The 17,246-nt window shown below is 42.3% G+C and overlaps 2 protein-coding genes across 21 annotated transcripts in view; one reads left to right on the top strand and one right to left on the bottom strand.

Annotated features, from left to right (window-relative positions):
• Nucleotides 1–1,181: 1,181 nt before the first annotated feature.
• On the bottom strand, nt 1,182–16,620 carry LOC106857553 (mucolipin TRP cation channel 3). Of its 4 annotated transcripts, none has more exons than XR_015805400.1 (14): nt 16,362–16,620; nt 13,393–13,622; nt 11,443–11,610; nt 10,787–10,940; nt 10,231–10,315; nt 10,054–10,150; nt 9,351–9,450; nt 7,398–7,510; nt 7,171–7,320; nt 5,089–5,221; nt 4,886–5,008; nt 4,149–4,355; nt 3,668–3,797; nt 1,182–2,455 (listed from the first exon to the last, which is right to left on the bottom strand). XR_015805400.1 is itself a non-coding variant. In XM_014883725.2 (14 exons), the coding sequence occupies exons 2-14, from the start codon at nt 13,618–13,620 to the stop codon at nt 2,445–2,447; spliced, it is 1,668 nt and encodes a 555-aa protein (XP_014739211.1). In that variant the 5' UTR covers nt 13,621–13,622; nt 16,362–16,613; the 3' UTR covers nt 1,182–2,444. The 4 variants fall into 4 exon arrangements, 2 of the variants coding, with proteins under 2 accessions (XP_014739211.1, XP_014739236.1); XR_015805399.1 differs by lacking the exon at nt 16,362–16,620 and adding an exon at nt 14,169–14,191; XM_014883725.2 differs by having other exon boundaries at nt 5,120–5,221; nt 16,362–16,613.
• Nucleotides 16,621–16,719: 99 nt separating this feature from the next.
• The window catches only part of DNAI3 (dynein axonemal intermediate chain 3), a 28,054-nt gene continuing 27,527 nt past the window's right edge, over nt 16,720–17,246 (top strand). For 14 of the 17 annotated variants that reach the window (XR_015805397.1, XR_015805398.1, XM_088169906.1 and 11 more), the window contains exon 1: nt 16,720–16,873. The gene's annotated coding sequence lies outside the window, so the exon portion shown is untranslated. The remainder of the gene's footprint in view (nt 16,874–17,246) is intronic. The other 3 variants (XM_088169910.1, XM_088169912.1, XM_088169911.1) reach the window with 2 other exon arrangements.

Below are 17,246 nucleotides of genomic sequence, written 5' to 3' on the forward strand. Positions count from 1 at the left end.
CTTTTCCCCTCACCCCATCGTATCCTTTGCTTTAAACATCCTTCTCCTTCTTTTAGATAGCCTTCCCCTCTGGCTTCACAGTCTGCCCTGCCCGTTACTTGTCTGAAGGCAACTTGTAGTTCATCAACTCATTCCTCCCCAAAAGCCACACAACTCCCAGCAATGCTAAATTAAAAGCTGAGGAACCCAGCAGAAGTAACACAGACCGTGGTTTTCCAAATAATTTCTGCATCTCAGTTGATTGACTTTTTAGCTGTAGCACAGGCACAGGTCATCACTTAAAAACTCTACCAGGGATTTCACTGCTTCATTTCAGGCAATAGAAACCAATGTTCAGTGGAAGACTTCACCTCTTGTATTAGGAATAGAAAGAATCTATATACAGAATCTTTTCCTGCTTTGTGGTCACCCGTTGTAGCTTTCCACGCCTTATGCTCATACTGCATACATGCTTTCTCTCTGCTACTGTAAAACTCTGTAAGAATTTGACACTTTAGAGCTCTGTAAATTTTGTTGAAACTTGCTGCCAATTTAATGTTAACGGTGACAAAACACATGTTCTTCTCCATTTCTAAATGAAATCAGACAACTTCTTGCCTTATAACTGTATTGGCAAACAAAGTATTCCACAGCTGTTTACAAAATGTACCCGTATTTTAAGTGATTTATTAATCTTAGCTTTCTCTTGACTTTGTATGAAAAAGCCATGTAAGTCTGCCTTCTGCATTTCATTGACCTTAAAGTGCTTGCCACCCTTACCAGAATTCCTTACATAAATTACTGTATACAATAGTGATGTGCACATTATATTTTGTGCGTTGTCAAAGGTCCATAAGGATAATTGTGTCAAGAGAAAACATGGTCACTTAATATTTGCTTTTTGAGGCAAGATACTGTGAATAATCTGCCTATGCCTTGCATTTGGTTTGCCTTCACTGAATTTGGAGTGTTTTCTGTATAAAGTTAAATACTTGAATATTTGTTTCTATGGCAAATTGTGAAATGCTGTTAAACATCAGCTGGAAACAGGTCCTCACCTGGGCCCATGACTACAGGAAATCCAAGTTCACACACTCCACATTCCATTTCATGCCAGAAATTGCATAGCACTATTAAAAAACAAAGTTCCTATATTAATCTGGCAACATATTTACTCTTAAGATGAATACTGACACACCCAATACTTACTGCAGCTGTGTTTATTGTAGCACATTTACAATGTGTAGACATTCAGACAGAACATATTTAGTGTCCTCTGCAGCATTCATTATACATTGTCACACACAGCTACAGCAATGTTGCTCAGAAATGCAAGTTCTCTAAAACACACTTCCCTTTAGTCTTCTATTCTGCTCCTAGAGTGAATAGACTATAGAAAATAAGGCATCCATTAAATAGTATCACAATCAACAAAGAATATAAACTAAGTTGTCAAAACAGAACTTTTATAAGAGCCAATGTTTCAGCCAGCCACTGACAGTAGCAGGTTATTCAGTTGCTAGGAAACATCCAGTTTCTGAAGTGTGGAGAGAGATAAGACTCTCAGAGACATCTCCTGTGTCTTTAACTTAGTTATAACTTCAGTTTTACAGACTTGTATGCCAGAGGAAGATTTCAAATTTTTAAAAAATAGGTGTTTTGAAAGGGTTTTTGTCTGATTTTTCCTTTAAAAACGTAAGATCCAAACACTGTTAAGCTGAAGACTGTAACTGACCCTGCCCAGTGCTTGATACATGAGAACATTTCTCCATTCAGCTCATCCCTCAACTTCAGTTCAGCCTGGTATATCCCAGCCTCTCTGAGAATAGATTGCCACTTACATCCAGTGGTACTTGTGTTTAAAGAAATATTTATTTTATGCTTTCAGCGGTATTTGAGTGGCTTGGTGTATCAACTCACTGTAATGACTCCAGAAACAAATTACACCAAATTTCATAGTATCTCTTTTTACTGTGAGTGCAAATAAACCAAAAATGCTGAGGGCTCTAGTGAGCTTTCATTAATTCAGTAACAGGTCAGCCATAGACAGATAATGCCTGCAGCACTGAGGGCTAGGCTGGTGTTCAAAGCTGAAGTTGTCCAACACGAGTTCTACTTACAGTTGAAAGTTATTACATTTATATTCTACTCTTATGATCTAGCCAAGTCTCTGAACACAGACAAGTTTTTATGCCCTTTTCATTCTAGCACAATTTAACTGAGGAAACAAATAGAATAAAACAAATAAAAACCAACCCCAAGCCCCCTGAACTAGCAGTGAATGTCTAATCAAAAAGTCTGTAAGTTTAGCATAAACTTCTGCCATGGGCTTACACTGTTTTTTGAGAAAAGCAAATAAAGTCTTCAGAGATAAGGTTTTCCACCAGCTCCATTGTCCAGTTCTTGCAATGTGTGCTGCTTTAAAGCCTCCATGACACGCTCCCACAATCCATTAAATATGTTCACTACATACAACCTGTACAAGAGAGGAGGGGGAAGCTGTCAAGTACATGCATCAAAATAATAGTTTCACTGTCCAAGGAGCCTTAAAATGCAACTGAACTATTAATAATTTGACATTCATTGACAAGAAACTGCTACGAACCACCAGAAAACATTCTGAACATGAGACTGCTCTCCTAGATGCCTGGTCCCCACTGCACAGTCAGTAGGAAAATTATTACATCCCCACCCTGTCCCATCTTATGCTGGATTTCTTGTCTGGTTAAACTGAGAGGTGTGTGCAGAAAAGGAAATATTGATGTGTCCATGCCCTTTACTCAGGAGCAAGATGCCCTGCTCTGCTTCATCCCACACTTTTATCTCCAGTAAGACACTCGGTCAGAACAGGGGCTGGCTCACAGCAGGCTCTGTCATCTCACTGCTCCAAAATATGTTCCCATCTCTTCCTTCTCATAGATATGTTCTATCAGGCGTATAACAATACAGCCCACCAGAAAAGCCCAACACCAAGGAGTTGCACCTTTCGTCTTTTTAATCAAGGGGCAAATATTTTTCAGTTCCCCACCAAAAAGGCTCTTCAGCAAGGAAGACTCAGACTTGCTGCCAGCCAGGTTAAATATAAACCACATATCCTGCAATCAGTACTCCTGAAGAAACACAACTTCAAATAACTGAAGCGTTTTCTCTCCATAATGGAAGTTAGGCAATGTTTTCCAAGTGCTGTGATAGTATCTTAAACTGCATGCTGTCTTAAAACCTTGACAAGCTGATTTTCTCCCCAAGTTTCAGGCCTGTTACCCACACAAGGTATGATTAAAAAGTGGATAAGAGACCACTGAGTGAGTTCTCTAAGTCCTGCCTGTTGCAGTGAGTACAGGAAATGTTAATGCTTACACATTGCACATATGGGGTTCCCAAGTTTCTGTAACTATTATCTTATTTTCTGTATAATTTTTCACACTTTAAGTGATCCTTAATTTGGAACTTCCCTCACATCTTCTAAGAAATTTGTTGGTTGCAGACATTTTGCTGAAGTGCTCTGTTCATTAGAAATAATTTTGGATTTTTGTGTGGGTTTCCCCCATACACACAACTTCCCCCAAAATTTAAGTACTTTTCATAAACATTGTACCAGGGACATTTTTAGCATGATGCTTTTAAATATACCTCAATAGGTATATTAAGTAATAATTTAATAATTAATAGTTTTAATATAGATACATACCATTACAACAACAGAAGAGAGATGCAGAACTTTCGTCCTCTAGCCTGTACCTCCCAGAGTTTGGCGAGTCTTTGCACTGTGATATAAATCTCTGAAGTTCTGTCTCGGGAAAGCCATCTTGTTGGTAGTGCTAAAAATTGATACTTAGTTAAACCTCTAACAAGGCTAAAACCTACAATAACCCAAATTCTCCCCAGACCACTTTTGAGTGTGAAATTAGAAGATTCATGGGATCTAATGTGAAAATACTGCTTTTTAGTAGATATTTAGCTTACATTGGAGCAGAAAGACAGAGAGACTTTTAAAGAAAAACTAAGTAGAGAGGGATTAAAAACCCTCCTGTCATCACTTTGCACTCTCAAAAGTAGTCATTATATTTATTCTTTAGATTGGCATGCACTGCAAGTTACAGTATTGAGGGAGATGAGAGTTTTGACAGCACCAATCTTGCACGGTTACTCCAAATGAACACTATGCTTACCTTGACTGTTTCATACGTATCTGTAATGAGTGCAATGAAGAGACTCAGCACCATATAGATGAACAGACTTATGAAGGAGTAGAGGTATATCCTACTGAACAACCAAACCAAGTAACTTTTCTGCTGCATTTCTGCAAAGGTGGCAAACATGTCATCTCCATTGATCAGTGAAAAAAGGCATTCAGAAACCATGTTCAGAGTACGAAACTAGACAGGAGGGAAGAAGACAAGGACATATCACTGCTTTATTTGGACACAGAAACTGTACATAACATGAAGAACATAGACTACTGATGACTGGCTACCTCAGATCTCTTCCTACACCCAGGGGATGACAAGGTGCAAACAGTAAAACATCTGAGGAACAAGCAAAGTTTGTTGCCTCCTACATACATGTGCATTCCATTCAGATAAGCAAATTTTCTTTTAAGAGGCATAAGCATAATGTCTCCAAAGTTTTAGTCTGATACCAGTGTTCTGCAGACTGGAAATTATTTCCTAAAATATCAGCATGTGATTGGGAGTCACAGCAGCTTCCACTTCTGACTTAGAGCTTTCATAACTTGAGGAAAGTCTGATTGAGTCATGAAAATCAGACTCCTCAAACAGAGCAGCATCATGTTGAAGACGTACTATTTTTACATTAAGGGAAGCCTTGACATGGAGAACTAGAAAACAACAGTAGCAATCTCTCACTCTGTTATTCAAGTTGTCTTTTTTTGTGGTCAGAGCACTACCTTCACATGGTATGGTCCCAGTACAATCCATCCACAGAAACAATAGCCCAGGTAGATCATAGCAGCACAACAGCAGAACCTCATTACATTGGGTAATGCTGCTCGCAGTGTTAGGATGAGAAGCTGTACAAAGCAATGCAAACAGTTAGAATTCAACCAGATACTTCTTCCAGTCCTCTTATAGCAACAAACAGAATAAATACCAACAACATGAAGATCCCAGGAGATCCTTACATTATACTTCTGAAAGAAACCTAGGTAGCGAATGACTCCAAGCCACACAAGCATGGTGGATATTCCTAAGAGTATGCTGCAGACATCATAACTTGTCAGACTCTGAAAAAAAGCAAGAGAAGAAGCAAAAAAATAAGAAAGGAAAAAATTCGTTATTGCAACAACTGGCAGGTTCTTAATTGTGACTCCCATTACTACAAAGATTTGTTAAGGAACATTTTTCCTTTGGCAAACTCTCCCAATTAGAAATTAGTTTGACTCAATGTACATTAGAGATAGGTCCCACAAAAGAGCAGGGGCACTTTCAAGTGCAACTCATTTCTTTGCAGTGCCTTTACAAATGTCTGTTTGTAAAACAGATTCAAACAAGATGAGCTGCATTTGCAAGGCCAAGAGAGCAGGTGCACTGCAGAGACATTTCCTCTGTACCTAGCTTACCAAGATCTGCAGTGGCACTGCAAACATTTTTATGCTGCTTCCAGACTTGCAGCAACTGCTTCTGGAATCTGCATTGACAGATTCCTCAGAGCATCTAAGGAACCTCTGCACTGCATCTCAATGAACAGTGTAAACATGACATAGAACAAAGAAACTTCTTCCAGTCTGAAGGAAAAGCTCTGTAAAAATTAGCGTGACTTGTCAGCATTGCTCAGATAAATACTCAGGAGTTGTTATGTAATTGGGAACTATGAGCTATATAAAGCTATCAAGGAGAAGACTACTTAGTTTCTAATGAATTCTATCTAGAACTTATATCTATTGGCACTTGTCTGTTTTTTTCACCTATAGATACTGGCCTGTCTTCATCCAAATTAGCATGTACTCTGATCCTGAACTGCAGCTCTACTCTGACATGGATCGTGACAGCTCATTTGAAAAGAAGTTTTCATTCATTTCTGTTTCTATTCTCCTAAGAATAAAACATAAATAATAGATATTGGCAATGGATATTGGCTAATCTTTCCTATCAGCATAATTAGTTTAGAGCTTGACAAGAAACAAATTTAGGCTACTTTAACGTGAACTTGTTATTCAAGCACTTTCATACAGTAACATGCAGCAAGATCTTGTTATTATGTTCCATAAGGCTTGCAAAATGTAGCAAAATGTACCTGTAGAGAGGAGTTTTAGTAAAATACTCTTACATATAGAAACTGATAGATTTATAATATAAGATAAAGGAATCCCAAATGCAAGATCTTATTCCAATCTTGTTCTCTTCTTTGCTTCTCCCAAAGCAGGATGGAGCTATCTCTTATCTTAGGCAACTTCCTCACAGCTTCTTTCTACTCTCAGTGAGTTTATATGTCCTATGGTGAGACAGGACAATTTGTACAGGGTGTTTGTGATAGTCAAGTTGTCAGCAGACAGATTTCAGACCCATCCTCTCATCACTACTGTCCAAAGTCCACTATGTTCCAATGTCACACTTCAAAGTGTGCTACAGATTTTGTGAAGAACAGTATTATCTACATAACAGAGTGCTTCTGGATAGCATATTATAATAATTTTTCTTGCCTAATTATGTAAAACACAATGTTTTACAAGTTTTGAGTTTTATCCATAACAAGTTTATTTTAGCAAGTGAAAGCCCAGAACCTGCTGTGGCTGACTGTTATGTACATGCTGGAAAACAGAAGCTGAGAAAGCAGCAAAGTGATATTTAAGGGGAGAGACTCTGCTAAACACTTGTAAACAGAGTTCCAAAAGTTAAATGGTTAAATGCTAAACATGAAGAAAATCATCAAATGACAAAATATAGGTGAGGAAAGGAGGAAGTCAACAGATAAACCTTCAGAGATGAACTACATTTTATTTCTCAGAGTCATAGGGAACAAAGATAATTCAGCACTATAATAGTGATACTTAGAGTTTTTAAATCTTGCTACTAGAAACAACAGGCATGAGTTGCAATTTTGGAGGAGAAGAGATAGTTTTAAAATGTCATACCACTCAGAAGCAAGTACAGCCAGCCTGAAGTTCTCTAAGAAATTTAAACCTAGGTTAGACAGAAACAGTTTTGCTTTCATCTGACAGTGTGAAAAGCCTACCTTAGCTTGTATCTCCATCTTTAGAGTTGATCCAACAATAGTCAGGACATCGCTAACTATAATCAGGATGTACCATCCGTTGACAAATTCCATTTGATCACTGAAAGATACTTCTTTCTTATAATAATATAGGAAAAAGCTTACAAATTCCTAGGGGAAAGGAGGAAAGAAAACAGTTAGTAAGACATACACAAGGCAAGGCTTTCCAAAGAAGGAGCTATACCCACCCTTTGGAGCCAAATTCCTTTAATCACTGATCGTGTGCAAAGGATCAATGAAGTCAGACAAGTCAATATGACAAAAGCATCAAAGATCATCATGTAATGAGTGTTCTTCTGTACTGCAAGAACAAAAATGTACATGTTTATAGTCCATTTATTCTTAATGACTGTCATTGAAGTAAAAATCTAGTTTGGATGTTAACTACATTTATATAACCAAATTAAGAAAAATCTTAGCATTTTCTTCCACCGAAGTTTATCTGACGTATTTTATGAGAGACACAAGTATATCTGCACTACAGATACCACTTCAGTAAATTTAGGAGGGTTAATACCACATCAAAAATATACCAGAATGTGAGTGCTTCTTACAGACCTGCAGGATTATAGGTGAGAGTTAATCATTTTACAGGGACTGGAATGGCCTTTGGAGTCATAGAGCTGCTCAGAATTTTTTTTTTAAATCCTAGGAATTTGATAACATGTACCTTCTCTTTCAGACCAGTACTTGACAATCAGTTTTTCTGTTCTAGGGCAATACAGATAACTTGTACTATTGCTCAGCTAGTCAAGATCAACATTGAGTTAGACATGAGTTCTCCATCTCTTATGTTACTAAAATTCACATTCTTGATCATCTTATGTTAAACATTGCACTGAATATTTTTATTTGTTTTTTTATCTACCATACAGCTGAAAATAGGTGAGACAGAAGAAGGATTAGATTTTAATGCTAAAAGGATGAGGAAAAAAAAATCAAACTAATAAATGCTAAGTTTGCAAGAACATGCATCAATTCTACAAAACGGGCTGCTGAAATTCTGGTTGACTTCACGAACTGCGCTGCTCAGAAAAAGCCCACCCAGTACTTCCTTGATACTCTGCTGCCATTTAAGTTGGTTTTGCCATGTAGGGCAGAACAGCAAGGAGTTGTTATTGTGCAGCTGCAGCCATCAGCTGTCTACCTTTCCCTGGATTTCAGAGCATAGGAGAGGTACTCCGGGAGATGGTTTGGAGGTGCTGGGGGCGCACTCGGGCCCCGGCGCGGACCGCGGGACGGGCGGGCGGGATCGGCGCCGGCAGCGCCGCCCGCTGGGCACTGCTGGCACGGCAGCCGCCGACTGAGCACCAGCGCTGAGCTCCGCCATGCACTTCCTTCAGTCCCCCGTAATTAATTCCAGTCTGGATCTTCAGAAAAACACCAGTTATCCTTTTTCACTACCTTCATTCCCTAACAAAGGCATAGCAAAAATGGCAAAGTAGAAAGTAGGACCTAGTTTATCCTGTTGCAAAGTGGAATCTAAAACTCCTGGAAAGCTTCCAACTATCAAAGAGATTATTTTTGCTAATGACAAAAGATTATGTTTTGTGCAGGCCAAATATCTGCCAAAAAATGTGGCTCATTCTTGTGAGTCACTATATAAGAAATTTAACCATCCTGTGCACCTCAGTTATAGCCAAATACGCAGCAAATTGCATTTAAGCAACAATAAGAAGTCTTTCTAGCCATTCCAGCAAGCCTTAGCAACAGTGCTTCCTTATCTTTCCTGGTGCTAAGTCCTGAAATAAGAATAAATCAGCTTCAACTTTTCACCACTATCATGTGTCCTGTAGCTTGGTGCTAGAACAGTTTACAACTTTGCCTTAAGAAATTCGCAGCATTAAGTCCAGTAGCATAAGATAGAAGGATGTACAACGAGGTATGGAAACATTTTGGTTTGACATTATCAATGGTGCAAGCCTTAAGAATTGCTACAGAAAGTAACAGTGTGGCAGGATTCTCAGGTTTTCAGATCAGAGGTTGAAGAACAACAGTTTCTTAGAAAATCAGATGTAGAGTGCATACTAGAAATTGTATGTTAATGGTGCCTCACTTTTTCATAAAGAAAATGGTTAACAAACATTGTGCTAGTGGACAAAATTTCAGCATGAAAATTTGAACATATTTATGTCACTTACTCGATCCAGAAACGTGCCAGTCTTTACATTCCCTGATTGCTATGTCATTGTCTAGACTTATTTTAATTCTTCCGCTGTGTGCTTTATTATCAAACACAATCTGTATTAAAACCAAAAACAAAAAAAAGCTCATGTCTTTATAAAGTTAAACAATTACATATGTATCCCACTGTATTGCTAAGCCTGCATAATGATGCAGAATGATTCTCCTAGGGAAGAGGTTACAAAACTTTTCTAAGCTTAAACTAATTCCAGTATCTTCAAATAAATGCTGTCAAAATGAAAGACAAATCTCTTTAACCACGTATTTGCCACAAATTGTTTGTTCAACTAGTTACTAGGTGAAATTCTTTTAAACTACATTCTTATTCCTCTATGATCTGAAAACAACCTTTCCCAGAAGCATCTCTCTAAAGAGAAGAGATTTACACTTCGATTATACTTCAGATGGATTAGAGCACAAGTGGCTGTAAGCCAAGCAAGTACTTCAGGACCACATCAGGAGCATTCAAAGCTTAACCTCCCACAGTGACAGCTGCTGGTTATTTACATGGTACACCAAGCCATAACAGAGTAATCCAGGCACCACTGACCCAGTGATACTCAACACTCTTCAGAAAATACCAGTGCTGACTGTGTGCAGTAAACCAGCAAATCATTTTCTGGTTTTGAACAGAGAGACACGTGGCAGGCTTCCACATACCCGCAGAGTGAAATCGTAGCAGTCGGGGAGCTCGTGGTGACGAACGGTCTGGAGGTTGATTGCCTTCAGATTGAACATGAGCTGCACTGCCACCAGTCTGAAACAGAGCTCCAGGTTAGCCTTGCACAGGGAAAATGCACCAAAACCCCAACACAGGAGGTGCTCATTCCTCCTCACCTGGGGAAATCCAGAGTGAAATTCAAATTGTGCTTTCCCATTGTTGTGTTGTCTAATGAAGTCGTTGGCTCAATGTACAAGCAGTCTGGAATGGATAAGGACTCACAACAATATCTCATGGATTATCAGGTTCTTTAACTGTAATCTGCCTGTCCCACTCCCGAGGCTGTTATGAGCTGTTGGCTACACCAGACAAGATAGCACACTTGAGTGAGGAGTCATGTGAGAAGCCAACTGACAAATACACTGGCTTCCCTGAACACCAGCCAAGTTATTCATCATTAATTCACAGGGAACGCTCCTGAAAATTATCCCCAATACTTGTATTAGATGGCCATCAGTGCTAAAGGTTCCTCACTTCTTTGTGGCATCAGACATTGGAGCTGAGGGCTAGAGGCTAGTTACACAGAACTTTTCTTACCAGTTTTGGCTGGTACTAAGCTCAATACAGATCATGTGATAAGACTATACCGTACTATAAAGTTTTTTAAGGAATTTATCAAAAATGTAGGTCCCGTCCTCCCAAAGAACTGATAAAATAGATTAGGTTCATCACCAGTCACAATCTCTGGGTCTATATCAAACGTGTCATTTCCAGGACAGATGATTCCTCGCTTGTAGAACTGCTGACAAACAGCCAGAGGTGTCTCTTCTGCTCCCTTCTTCTCATAAGCGTGATTTCCAACAGAGATGTTGGGCAGCTGGAGGTACTAAAGTTCAGAACAAACAAATCAACTCAAATGCCAGTAAAACTGTTAGTCTCTGAAGAAAAAAAACAAAAAACAAAGCAAACACAGAAGTGTTTGGATCAGTTATAACCCATCTCTTTTATTTAAAAGGTCACCTAAAGAGCTGTGAAACCTAAACCACACCACAGCTGAGTCCTCAAATATTTTAAGGTATTTGACAAAAGCACTAAGTACAGGATTTGGATCTCAATACCTCTTGGCTTATTATGTTTTTCTCTTTGCAATCCTTACTAGAAAGCCTAATTTGTTACTTGCAAAGAATTCTGGCTCAGGTCCAAGGAGTGTAGAACTAGTACACTGATTAACTTTAAGGATGTTGCCACACTACAGTGCTCCAGCAATTACAGAAAAACTTAAGAAGTTGATGCTTCAGTCTTAAGCAATTGACACAGAAGTTCAATTTAAAAAAAGCTACCCAGGCAAAGATCATATATATTGTACATATTGCAGCAACAATCCCTACCTGGTTTATTGCAAAGAATATCTGGTCATAGACATCTGTTTGTGTGTACACGGCATAGGTATCATCCATTCTGTCCATATACCCTTTCAAGAAAAGATGTTTGAATGCAATAGTGTTCTCTTCTTTGAAGGCAACCACCATTTGATTGCTCAATCCGAAAACCACCAGCTGAAAAAGACATTTATATTTCCTGTTCAAAGACAAAGTTAGCTTCTGGATTAACATGTGAACCCTGTTTTACGAATAGCCAGTCTTTTGTCTCACTAGTAGACACATGGCAATTACATGCAGGCTGCTCCATTGCACAGCTGGTCAAATGAAAGTTTGACTTTAAGGAAACAGCGGGTTTCACAAATGTGCCTTTAAGACATTTACAGCTTCTTGGCTAAGGACGGGCATTTTTACAAAGGAAACGACACCATCTCGAGTTCAGCTCCCTGTATACTGTTACACACGCTTTGTTAGTTCGGCCTGGCGTCAATTGACTAGCCCGGGGGGAATATCATCGTTCCTCAGCCAAAAAGGCAGGCAGGACAGGACTTAACAAGACCCCACTTCGAAGTCCTTATTCCAGTGCACAAAAGGGAAATTGAGGACAGCTCAGGAAAACAAACATCTCTCAATCAAGTTTCAGTGAAAAGCACTTTGAGAATAACTCACCAAAGCTGTGCTTGTAACAAGATAACACCTGAAGCTGGTAAAAAAGGTATATTGCACCCGTTTATGAAAAGCGAGCACAAAACTCTGGGAGCTACTATCCAGACTGGAAAAGGTTTCTAGAAATACATGATGTATTTCTGGGAGCTCACAATTCTCTTGACTATTGTTTCAAATCTAGTGTCAGATGTATTGTGAAGAAACTCATCAGAGATAAGTCTGAATCAGTAGTCTACAGATTAGTTTTATGGCCATGGTGCAAACTGGATATGCAGGTTTTGATAAGGGTAACTCAATTACAGAGATACTGAAATGCTCTGTATGCAAGCTCAGCATGCTCAGCACACAGGAATACACCAGCAAACCAGCACTGCTCAGACTGAACTACCTACAGGCAGATTTTCTCTGAAAACACAAAATCAGCATTACTCTTTTTCCTATTTGGATTCTTCCATCATCAAACTTTACTTTTAGTTGCAAAATGGGAGAGATGGCAATCAGAGAATGATGACACATGTAAAAACGAAGTAGTAAGAGACACAGCGTGCTGCCAGATGCACAGCTGGAGAACTCTTATTTCTGCAGTTTGTGCCATCATTCATGCAAATGGAAAGAAAACATTCTTTTCTATAGATGTATTGTCATAGCACCGGGATGACAATAAAGGGAAATCATATGTGAGTATATCTGAAGGATCATCTGAGGCCTTAGAAAGGTTTTATGAAAACTTCCTTCTGCCTTAGCCACACAACTTTGAGACAAACAACTGTATTTTGAGCAGCAGATGAATGTGTTACATGAAGACTGGTGCAACGCTGGGTGAGAGAAAGAGTGAGAAAGAATTTCTGAGGTTTTTTTTCAATGCAAGAGTTTGTATGCCATATGCAAGATATAAGAGAACTTCGTGAAAAAGTCACCAATTTCAGTTCTCATCACTGTGATATTGAAACAGAAACGACTTCTCCTTCCTTCAAACACAACAAACATCGGGGTAACAGATGTGTAGGGATGCCTTCCTTTGGGGGGAAAATGGCAAAGATAAAAAAAGTAAAGTAAAAAGTCAAGTTGAGCCCTTAAACATGGTTCCTTTCATCTGTACTCCAGGAAGGCTATTTTTTTCAGACCACAGTTTTAGGAGAAAATTATGCCACATGAGATCTAAGCTACATATATGCAAATAAGATAATTTTGCAATTTATCCTTTCCCTTTCTCTGCACCACACCGTGAATACCATGTCACCTGCATTCATTTGACTTGTCACAGGCTGAGTCCCTGCTTCCATAGGTACTCACCTGAACTGTAACCATTACTATTTTGAGTAACTGAATCCCAAGTTTCCAAGGCTTTCTGCCCCGGGCCCAAAATTTCTCGCATGGGTTCATGAAGAAAAATTTCAACTTCCTTCTAAGCTGGTCTTCCAAAAGCCCCTCCTGTGATACTGATGAGTGTCGTTTGTAGCTGCAAAGGTTTTCATCATCATGCACATTGCAGCTGCTCACAGTCACTTCAGGATTTTCCATTTCTGAAAAAAAACCCAATCTTTGTCAGTTAAAAAACATGCAAGCATCAATACAGTATATCAGTCTGCACTAAAAACTTGAATTCCAAAGACGTTTATCTTCTGTGAGAGGCACTTGTCTATTACCCCGAATTTCAGACCTTTCTCATATTATTGCACACATTCTGCAGAACTCCAAGAAAAATTTGGGCAAATCCTTAAATTTGCAGCTAGGCTGCCAGGACACTTATTTAACAGTGGAGTTTTTGTCCATTAGGAATTACAATGTCACTTCCTGAAAACTTCTTCCTTTCTCACTTGACAACAACAGCATATATGCAAGACATCCTGACTCAAGAACACCAAAAGTCTCTCATGAGCATTCACTCTTCTGGAAAAATTATCTACTGCTGTAGCTAGTAATTTCCCCCACACCTACAAGCCTATGTCCAGTCTCTGAAAGAAATGGAATTTCAAAGAGAGGCAGCAGCTTTCTTATACATTGCTATTAGCATGGCTACTCTTGGAAACGGAGATGAAGCATGACAAATTGCAATTCAGATAAATTACCTGAGAGCATTAACTTGTCATTTGGCAGGATTACGTCTTTTTCTTTTGCCATTAAAGATCCAATGCAAATCACCAGTGATGATGAACCAAACAAAAAGACCAAGAGGTAGTTGAATCATGATTAGCCAAAGAGGCTCACATTTGAGCTCAGTATGAGGGGAAAAGATTAGATGAAAACTTCATAAACATGTTTTGAGACATTACTCTGCTTAGTATTCAGCATATTTACATTTTGATCTGTTACTAAATTCACTGACCCTCAAACATTTTATAAATCTTTATAAAATATTTAAGAACTCGCCAGGAATATTTATTTCAGATTAAAGACAGCCTAGGCTGTGAATAAAGGTGTGCCTTATTAGACAGTTTATTTTGATTCCCATAAGAATAGTTTTGCGTATAACTCAAAAAATCATCATCAAGATTGATTTTTACTGATGTCCAGTCACATTCAGTCTCCTCCAGCAGCCCCTGCACACAGCAGAACAACATTCTGTTTCAGATATGATTCGAGACCTTCAATTTCCCCTATTGTCAGGGAAAGCAAGAAATGTTTTGAGTCAGCAGTGTAACACTAAGAACAAGCCCAAAAAGAGGCCGAAAAAAGTTCAGCTCCTGTTTTATCAGACCTCCATTGTCCTGCAGGATAGAGTACAGTGTGCTGTGGTTTCCACTCATCTTTCTCACAGCTGATCCGGCATTTCTAAAATTAAGCCCTACTCTGCCACTGCAATAGCCCTGTCAATATCTGTGCTGGACTTAAAAACAACATGAACAAAACAAAACAAACAAAAACCCAAACGCAGTTCTGGCCCTCACGGCGGTGGGCTTGAGACGCCGTTCGCGGGTGCGCAGCCCCGTGTTCCCCCACAGCCCGGGCTGGGGTCTGTGCAGCCGGGGCTGTCACAGCCGGGGCGGTCACTGCGGGCCGGGCCGGGCCGGGCCCTTCCCTCAGCCGCCTGCCCCTCGGCAGCCGCTGCAGGATTCCCAACAGCCGCGGGTACCGCAGCCCTGCGGATGGCACAGGGGCCGACGCGGGAGCCGCCCGCACCCGCATCGCCACCCCCGGCCGGGCCGGAGCGCGGCAGCCGCTGCCCCTCCCGGGCCCGGCGCCCCTTTCCTGCGGCACCCCGAAGGAGCAGGCTGGGGGCCGAGGTGTACCCCTCCCCGTCCCCGCTGCTAAAGGCTCCGGTGTACCTGCCACCCGTGCCCGCTCCTGCCGCGCCGCTCCTGCCGCTGCCCGGCCCCCGGGGGCTGCTGCCGCCGCGGGGGCGGCCGTGGGAGCGCGGTGCCCTCAGCCCGGTGCCCTCAGCCCGGTGCCCGCAGCCGCCCCCGCGCCCTCCTGGCTCCGCTTGGCTGGGCGGGAGAGCCGCGGCCCCTGCCAGCCCGCCCCGGCCCCCGGGCTGAGCTGTGCCGGCCGTGCCGTGCCGTGCCGTGCCGTGCCGTGCCGTGCCGTGCCGTGCCGTGCCGTGCCGTGCCGTGCCGTGCCGTGCCAGGCTAGGCTAGGCTCGGCTAGGCTAGGCTCAGCTATGCGGGGCTGTGCCGTGCCGTGCCGTGCACACCGGCACGCGCGGCCTCTGACACCTTGCGCTGCTCATCTCCCGCCTGCCGCACGTGACGGGCGGCTCTCCACTGTAATACACTTCCTAGAGGATGGGAATGCCAGCTCCAGATTTATTGACCTAGGCTTCTCCACCAGGGGAAGTAATATTTATGTTATAAATAGCTGTGACGCACCCGTCAAAAACAACCCCCAAACAAAACAAAACAACCCCCAAACAAAACAAACAACAAAAAGCCCCAAAAATCCCTTTCAGGTGACAAGACTGTAGTTATGAAGGGCAGCTAGTGGTACAGCGGATATGCTTAGGTCTTTCCACTTATACATAATTAAGCTATTAAAGTTATTAACTGAACTTCAAAGAGAACGGGCTCCTGCCTTGGGTCTGTGCAGTTCCACTGCACTGCAGAAATGATCCCTTTGGCATTGCTGCCTGACAGGAGGATAAACCTCGGGTTATAACTGTGCACAGTCTTCAGCTGCCTAATTCGTGCTGCAAATACCATCCTGAACACTGCTATAAAAAGAGAAGGTAAAATAAGGCCAAGACGAAAGCAAGGAGAGTAGCAGGCATTTCGAGAAAGGGAACTTCCTGGCTTGACACGGAAGACAGGAAGAACCCTCCTGCTTACCATAAGAAGGGATGGACCTCGGAGTGGCACCAAGGACCAGCCCTGGGTGCTCCACACGAAGAGAAAAGCTCCTGTGTTTTACATTGCATTAAGGCAAACTAAATTATTTTTATGCATCCGAAATACAAAAGATACAGATTACAAATCTTCATATTAGCAAACCGCATCGAATCGCCTCAATCCAGCACGGCCTCAGCACTGCCCGGCAAACACCGAGGCGATGGGCTGTGGGGAGCGGGTGGCCTGGTCGCAGAGGGGACTGCCGCCGCCTGTCGCCTACAGACCCCATCATGCACCGCGCCCCAGAGTGCCGCCGGTGGCGCCTCTCCGGCGCACAGCATGCTGGGACGAGTAGTTCGCGTCTGGCGCGTCCCTGCAAGCGGCCGCCGCGGGGGCGGGTTTGCAGAGCAAGGCGCTGATTGCCTGTCCGAGCCGTCAATCACGGCTGGCCCCGTCGCCGTGACAACGGCGCGCCGCCGGGGACGCGCCGGGCCGGAGCCGCAATCGCGCAGGTAGGGGACAAAGGGCACGAAGGGGACCCGGCAGCGCTGCGGAAGCAGTCACAGTGCCCGACCCGAGGGCACACGGGCAGTGGCCGGCAGGGCACGGAGCCCGGGACTGCCCCGTGCGGCCGAGCCGCCTCTTCCCGCGGCACTGGCAGCGGGCCCGAGGCAGCGCCCTCCTCGGTGCCCCTGAGGGGCTGTGCCCAAGGCTGGGGGGCCGGGGACGAGCCCGGGGCTGCAAACACGGCCCAGCCCCGCCGCACCCCCCGGGCTGCTGCAAACCCCCGCAAATCCACACCCCCAGCCCCCGTCTCCACACGGGATCTTGTTCCAGTCCCCCAGCTCTCACATTTCGAAGACCAGATGATTATTTTTCTTACCT

The sequence above is a fragment of the Sturnus vulgaris genome, chromosome 9, assembly GCF_052056855.1.
Source record: "Sturnus vulgaris isolate bStuVul1 chromosome 9, bStuVul1.hap1, whole genome shotgun sequence".
NCBI lineage: Eukaryota > Metazoa > Chordata > Aves > Passeriformes > Sturnidae > Sturnus > Sturnus vulgaris.